General features: G+C 50.1%; 1 protein-coding gene across 1 annotated transcript in view; it reads right to left on the reverse strand.

Annotated features, from left to right (window-relative positions):
- RAB44 (RAB44, member RAS oncogene family) overlaps positions 1-7,920 on the reverse strand; it is a 42,593-nt gene that overhangs the window by 5,588 nt on the left and 29,085 nt on the right. Inside the window, exons 9-10 of the mRNA XM_027771888.1 lie at positions 7,080-7,908; positions 3,571-3,654 (exon numbers count right to left, since the gene is read on the reverse strand). Of these exons, the coding sequence (XP_027627689.1) occupies positions 3,571-3,654; positions 7,080-7,908 (913 nt within the window). The remainder of the gene's footprint in view (positions 1-3,570; positions 3,655-7,079; positions 7,909-7,920) is intronic.

Consider the following 7,920-nt stretch of genomic DNA (forward strand, 5'->3'; position numbering starts at 1 on the left):
TGAACCGAAATGAACTTACACTAACTTGCTACATGTCCGCATTGGATCTCGTCTGAGGCACTTAGAAGGATAAGACATCACTTTGACACAAGCCCCTGGGCCAGCAGGTGGCAAGGTGGTTAAAGCACTGGAATCACACATGGCTGGTCGTGGATCGAGTCCTAGACGGGGTCAGACCTGGCAGCTTGCTTTCTCACTTTCCCTCTCTCTCTGTCTCTCTCTGGTGAGTGCATACAACGTATGGTAAATTTTAAAATAATAATAATAAATGAAATTAAATAAATACTTCTTAAGAAATGAAGTCTAACTTAAAAAAAAAGAGAGGGACCAGCAGATGGTATAATGGTTATGTCAGTGGACTCCCCTGTAGTCCACTGTTGAATCTCAGACCTGGTGGCTTAAAACTCACACCAGATGGGGGTTAGCAGGTGGTATGGTGGTTAAAGGTGCTGGATTCCCACATGGCCAACTGCAGTTCAAGTCCTGGATCTGGCAGCTTACTCTCTTGCTTTCCCTTTCTCTCTCTGTCTGTCTTTGTCTGGTCAAATTAAAAAAACAATAACAACAAATGGAATTAAATAAATAAATAATTAAAAAAAAATCACACCGGGTGCGTGTCTGTGCGTGCCCAAAATCCTGAGACGAGAATGGAGGAGAAGGGATTGCAGTATGGCCATCCCCCCTGGGGAGTGAGCTCTCACTTTCTGTCTCTCTGTCTTTTCATGTCTCTTCAGCAAGCTCACACACCCTACGGCAAAAATCTCTCTCTCAAAAATAGAAAAGAACCCCTCTTAGTACAATATGAATTCTGCTCAAATTAAAGCAAAAATAAACATCACATTTATGTGGAAGCTCAGGTAGAAGAATAGCAAAAATCACTGGTGCTTTATGAAAAGTTCACGGGAATAATGGCAAACGGAGAACTCAGTTTAAGAAGAGGCAGGATGATGTTGAGCTGACTCCGCAGTAGCAGCTCATCCACATCAGTTTGTGAGGGAAAACGAATCTGGCTCACTTGCCCTAATGAAAGAGGACCACCATGAGCAGCCGAAACAGCCGCCGAACCGGAGGCATCCCAACTGGTTCAGCCCCAGCCCTGACTGAGAAACAAACTGAACGAACTTTCCGCTCTATGTGTGCCAGAGCTGTTGCACCAGAACTGGCTGCAGACAAGAGCAGAATTGCCACGGAAACCGTGAACAAGTGGGATCCAGATCCTGAAGCATTTCCTCAGAGTGCTGTAGGAGAGGGACATGGGTGTACCAGGAGGGGCCTGAAGACGAGGCACAATCAGGTGAAGGCTACCAAGAGGTGGAAGGGTCTGGTCAGCAAAAAGGGACCAGCCCAGAGCAAAGGGCAGGGCAACGGGTTACTGGGATGTTCAGGGCGTTTTGCTTGTTGACTTTCTGGAGGGCCAAAGGAAGTCTATAACTTCTGCTTAATAGAGAAGTGTTTTCAGAAAGTCAGCAGACGTTTTAGCAGAAAAACTCCCAGGACAGCATCGCCAGGGAGTCCTTCTCCACCAAGACAATGCTCCCGCTCATTTATCTCAGCCAACGAGGGCAATTTTGCAAGAATCTCAAAGGGTATCTACCTTCCAGTCCTGATTTGGCTCCTTCTAACTTCTCTTCACTGTCTAATATTAAACAAAACAAAAACAAAAACAAAAACAAAAACAAAAACAAAACACACACACCTTTAAGGCAGCCAGCACGTGGCATAGTGGTTAAGGCACTAGACTCCCACATGGCTGACCGTGGTTCGAGTTCCACATCCATTCTTGCTTTCCCCATCTTCATTCCTCTTTCTACTCTGTCTCTCTCTGGTGAGCACACATGCCTTAGAGTAAATTTAGAAAAATAAATAACAATAATAATTAATAAAACTAAATAAAAAAATTCTTTTTTAAAAAATCTTTAAAGAGTATCCTTTTTGTTTTCAGTTAATAATGTAAAAAAGGACTGCATTGAAACTCCCAGGGCCCTCGGTTCTTTAGGGAGGGACCAAATGGCTGATACCATTGTCTTGAATTTGATAAAACTTACATTAAGAAATAAAGTTTATTTATTTTTTTAACTTATTTTTAGTTTTCCATAGGGCATGAGCACTTGCCAGAGAGAGAGGGGAAAGTGAGAATCACCTTCCAGGGGGGTGGTCATGCCACAATCCCTTCTTCTCCATTCCCCTGTTGGAATTCTTTAGGGCACGCACGCACATGTGCCTGGCATGATTTTCAGGTCTGGGACTCAAACCACGAAGTTGTCATGTGGGACGCACGCACGCACATGTGCCTGGCATGATTTTCCGGTCTGGGACTCAAACCACGAAGTTGTCATAGGGGACCCAGCTGCCTTAACTTCTATGCCACCTGCTGGCCCTGTTTTTATTTATTTATTTATTTTAGAGGATTTTGCCTTCAGGTACGTGCACTCACTAGAGTGAGAGAGACAGACAGTGAGAGGGAAAGCGAGAAAGCACCCCCTCGGGGATGAGAAATCATCCTGGGGGGGATGGCCACGCTGCAATCCCTTCTTCTCCAATCGCCTCCCGGGATCTTGAGCACACACACATGCCCGGCGTGAGTTTCAAGCCACCAGGTCTAGGACTCAGACCAAGTGGGCCATAACTACTACACCATCTGCTATGCCCCCCTATTTTTTTTGTTTTAATTCCATTTTCCCATGAACTTTTTGGAGTCCCCTTGTATACACACATAAACACACATCTTTCCTCCTTGTTTTACATAAAGACAGTATACAGTACTCGTTGTATTCATTAATATTCAGTATTCTGCATTTTCACTTTTTTCATTTAATAAGATGTCTTAGAGATATTTCCCTATCAGTATGTAAAGAAAGTCCTCTAGGGCTAGCAGGTGACTTGGTGATTAAGGTGACTGGACTCCCGTGTGGGTGACTATGGTTCGAGTCCCAGACCTGGTAGACTGTTTTCTCATTTTCCCTCTCTCTCTGGTCAACTTTTTAAAATAAAATAAAATAAAATAATGACAATGAATACAATTAAATAAAAATAATTCTTAAAAAAAAAGAAAAAAGAAAGTCCTCGGTCTTTTTTCAGTTGTGTGGATAGAACCTAATTTATTTAACCACTCCGTTACTGCCGAACATTTAGGCTGTTTCTAGCGCTTCCTTGCTAGGGAAACGTTCTCAGCGTTCTTAGCAAACAATGTTGCTATGAGCGGTCCTGGTCCTTCGTCATCGTCATGTCTGAGTATCTCCAGAGCGGATTTCTAGAAGCGGAACCGCAGAGTCGAAGATGTGCTTTTTACGCTTTCCTCACTCACGACTAAGAGGGGGGCATCTTCAGGACAGGTGATTGGGTGTGTCCCCAAGGGCCCAGCTGGGACAGCCCTACCATGTGTCCTGCTGGTCCGTGGGACCTGCCATCCCTTCCTCCTCCACTCGGGCTCAATTCCTCCCCCCTGCCCTCCTTCCTGAATCCTTAGGGACGGTTGCCTCAGTTACACGTGGTTGGCTCTCGCCCATGTTGCCAGCACTGCCCCTGCCCCCCACCAGGGCCCTGTCACAACGGACACAGACAAAGCCCGTTACCTCTCCTGGCCGGCTGTGTCCCAGAGCTGCAGCGCAAAACACTTGTTGTCCACCAGCAGGTTTTTGATCCGAAAATCCACGCCTAGGACACACGGGGAGGGTAAGGTCTATTTTCTTTTCTGTTTTTAGAGGGGAAGATGTTTTTGGTATAGGGTGTGTGTCCTCGCCAGAGAGACAGAAAGCAAGAAATCATCCCTGGGGGGATGGCCACGCCACAATCCCTTCTCCTCCATTCTCCTCTTGGGATCTTGGGCATGCATACACACATGCCCGGTGTGAGTTTAAGCCAGGTCCAGGACTCAAACCACAGTTGACTACATGGGAGTCCAGCGACGTAGCCATTACGCTAACTGCTGTTCCTGGTAAGGTCTATTTTCAAGTTATCATCCAGGACTTCTAGCCCAGACCTGCCCCCTACATCAACCATGATGGGATGAAGCCATGGCTGCTAGCCTTCCCCTGTTCTCCAAGTACTGTCCACACTCACAGGCATACTTCCTCCAGGAAGCCTTCCCTGACCACCCAGCGCACAGGGGTATTGGCAGAGGTGGGATGTCAGAAGGTGCACCCCAAAGATTCCAAGCCTCCTGGATATTTCACTATCACCTCCATATTCCAAAGGGACAGAAAGAGTCTGGAACTGTGACCACAGGGAGGTGTCGGGTTGTGAAATGTGAGGGGCTGGGGTTCAGGAAGGTGAGAACTCACTGTGATAAAAATGATCACCTCCCCAGCACCCACCAGAAACTGGGCCGGACCTTAGACAGAAGTCTTTTGATCCTCCCAACCCCCTGCAGCACAGCCCCCAGGCTGTACCCCACACCACGAGGGGCCTGCCAACCCAAGGCACCTCGCCTTCCCAGCTGCATGGCAATGTCTATTCCTCAGGTCACCCAGAAAGCAGACTTTATTATTTTACTTTGATAAAACTTTGTTTCACTCCCTCATTATTTGCACGCATGTTTCCTGTTCCAAGTGGGCAGTAGCGGGTGGAAGGAGCGCTGGCTTCCGGGGAGATCTCCTGAGTCGTCCCTGCACTGCTGTGAGGCTGCGGGCAAGTCGCTGCGCCTCTCTGAGCCTTCCTTTCCTTATCTGCAAGGTGGCAATTTAAGAAGACCCACTCTGCAGATGGCTGGGAAGAGGAAATGAGGTGGGAGGTGGTCATTTTCCCCCCAGAGACAGAGAAACAGGGAGAGGGAGAAAAACAGTTCTCATGGGGCATGGTCACACCCCAGTCCCTTCTCCTCTATGTCGCCATCCTGTCGGAGTTCGGGGCACACACACGTACATGCCCAGCGTGTTTCTCAAGCTGCTGAGCCCAGACCTCGAACTGCACAGTCAGCCATGTGGGATCCAGCACCCTTAGCCACTAGTCATGGTCGTGGGGTTGGTCTGGTGGTAATTTCTGAATTGTGGTGGACTATCTCCCTGAACCTGAGCCCTTCCTGTGATCATAGTTCCAGATCCTGTCTGTCCCTGAGAATAAGGAGGTGATGGTAAAATTCCAGAGAGAGGTCTTTAAAGCGTTTGATCGAGGGCCTGCCCCTTCGCGCAGTGCTGAGTGCTACACAGAAGAAGCGGGGTTCTACGTGACCCACCCGGGTTTGAGTTCTGGCCCCAGCAGCTTGAGAAACACGCCAGGTGCCCAGGATCCTGACAGACTGAAGAATCAGAATGAACAGAATTGTGGCCTGACCAGACCCCATGGAGAGGACTCCCCCAGCTCCGTGTATACACATGCCTCAGCATTAAGGAAAGAAAAAAGTTCAGGACTAGCAGATGGCATAATGGGTATGTCACTGGACTCCCACGTAGTCGACTGCGGATTGAGTCCCAGATTCGGCGGCTGAAACTCAGATGGAGTGTACTCGTGTGCGTGCCCAAGACCCTGAGAGGAGAATGGAGAAGGGACTGCGGTGTGGCCATCTCCCCTGGGAGGTGTTTTCTCACTTTCTGTCTCTCTGTCTCTCTCTGTCTCTCTGGTAAGCACACGTGCCCTATAGCAAAAACCTCTCTTAAAAAAAAAGTTCATAAAAATGCATATTATGAAAAAACATTATTCATGGACTTCAAATTTTTATACCCAAATAAATTACTTTAACTCCATTTTCCATGAGCTTTTCGAAGCCTCCCTGTACCACATAACAAAGCTTTTCTGCAGCTTTGTATACAGTTCAAGGGCTGTATAGCCTGAAACTTTTAGGGAATGGAGGCTTTCTGCTTTGGACCATTTCTCACAGAGCCGCTTGAGACCCTCTGAAACATTTCCTTACAATAATGGCAGGACCAGCAGTTAGCGTAATGGCTATGTCGCTGGACATGGGATGTAGTCAACTGCAGTTTGAGTCCCGGACCCAGTAGCTTAAACTCACGCCGGGCGTGTGTGCGTGTGTGCCCAAGATCCTGAGAGGAGAATGGAGGAGAAGGGACTGCAGCGTGGCCATCCCCCCTAGGGGGTGATTTCTCGCTTTCTGTCTCTCTGTCTCTCTGTCTTTCTGGAAAGCGCACGCGCCCAATAAGAAAAACCTCTCAAAAAAAAATAATAATTAAAAAAAAAATAATGACAAGGATAACAACTAATACTCACTGAGCACTCACTGCGTGTCTGATGTTACACTAAGTGGTCGACATGTATTCACTCAACTATTTTTTTTGGAGAGGTTTTTGCTATAGGGGGCGTGCACTCACCAGAAGACAAAGAGACAAAGAGACAGAAAGTGAGAAATCACCCCCCAGGGGGGATGGCCACGCCTCAATCCCTTCTCCTCCATTCTCCTCTTGGGATCCTGGGCACACACGCACACGTGCCCAGTGTGAGTTTAAGCCACCGGGTCCAGGACTCGAACCGCGGTCGCCTACATGGAAATCCAGCGATGTAGCCATTATGCCATCTGCTGGTCCCTTCACTGGACTAATCTTGACAACTGCTCCAGGAAGTCAGTACTGCTGGTGTCCCCACTGTATAGATGAGGACTGGGGACTCAGTGGAGTTCCACAGTCTGTCCGGGATCATAACCTTTGTAAGTGGCAGTGCTGGGATTAGAACTGAGTCACCTGGGTTCCTAACTGACCACACTCCACAAACCATATATGACACTCAGCCTGCCCCAGGTGGCGTCCTGCGGAGAGCATGGCTGCCTGGCCTGGGCCCGGACCTGAGCAAATCCAACCAGCACAGACCCTGCGGTGGCCTGCCTGCGGCCACGTGGGCGGAGACTCACTGGTTTCGCCATGGCCTAGCACTGGCACCTAAATTGCAGGGTGCTTTGTTGATGTGGCACATTATAAGCTAATCAGATCAATGCAAAAAAAGCAAATTACCTGTAATTAGAGGCGATTAGTGCAATAGTAAGATTATGGCTATATAAAATAATGTCTAATGCAAGGCCATGCTCGGGGCAGAACCTGCAGCTTCCTCAAGGATGAGTGACTCTGGGCCTGCCCCAGCCTGTCGCCCTGGCTCTGGGCCCCTCTCCTCCACAGCCACCCTCCCCAGCGGGCCCTTACCCACAGTGGCTGTCAGCCCAGCGGCGAAAGAGTTCTGGTGCAGCAGGTGCAGGAAGGAGGTCTTGCCCACGTTGGAGTCTCCCAGGAAGATGATATGGAAGAGGTAGTCAGGGTCGGCCTGAGGCTTGCCCACCGTGGGGTCTTCTCCAGAGTCCGTTCCTGGGCCCACGGGCCTGTGCTCTGCACCTGGCTCCCTGAGTTGAGGAGGGGCTTGTTCTTCTGCACGCATGGTCTTGGGTGGGGGCCTGGCTTCCAGCTCAGCCTTGATGGGAAGGGTTTTGGTGGGCTCCTGGGGCCCTGCCCCAGCCCCCAGCTGAGCCCCTATGGGAGGAGAGGCCCTTGGTGGTGACAGTTTTCCAGGGGCTGGGGCTTCCTCCTGAGCTGGCGGCGTGTTGGCTGAGAGAGGGATGGACGGAGCATGGTGCCGGGGGAGTGCTGAACGCCCCGCTTCCACGTGAGCCTCCGCTGACTGGTCTGGACTGAAGTTCTGCCCACCTGGGAGCAGTTGCTTCCCTTCCTCTTCCAGACTCTGGTGGGGGACGGCAGGCAGCCCACCTGGCCTGAGGACCAGGCCATGGGCGTCTCCTGCTCCCCCGGGGTGGCCCTCCTGCACAGCCGAGCCTGGTTCGTCCTGCTCCAGCCCCTCCATGGGAGCCAGTGCCACAGGCTCTAGGCCCTGGGAGGGCTCAGCTGGCCCTGGTGTCAGGGCTGTGTCCTCCTGGGACCCTGGACCCGTAATACGTGGGTCCTGATGGAAGACCTCCCTCAGCCTGGGCGGCTTGGCCGGGACAGGCCCAGGCCTCTTCTCATCCAGGTCTGAGGTCTGGAGCTGTTTGTTGGG

The sequence above is a fragment of the Tupaia chinensis genome, unplaced genomic scaffold (assembly GCF_000334495.1).
Source record: "Tupaia chinensis unplaced genomic scaffold, TupChi_1.0 Scaffold000238_1, whole genome shotgun sequence".
Taxonomy (NCBI): Eukaryota; Metazoa; Chordata; class Mammalia; order Scandentia; family Tupaiidae; genus Tupaia; species Tupaia belangeri.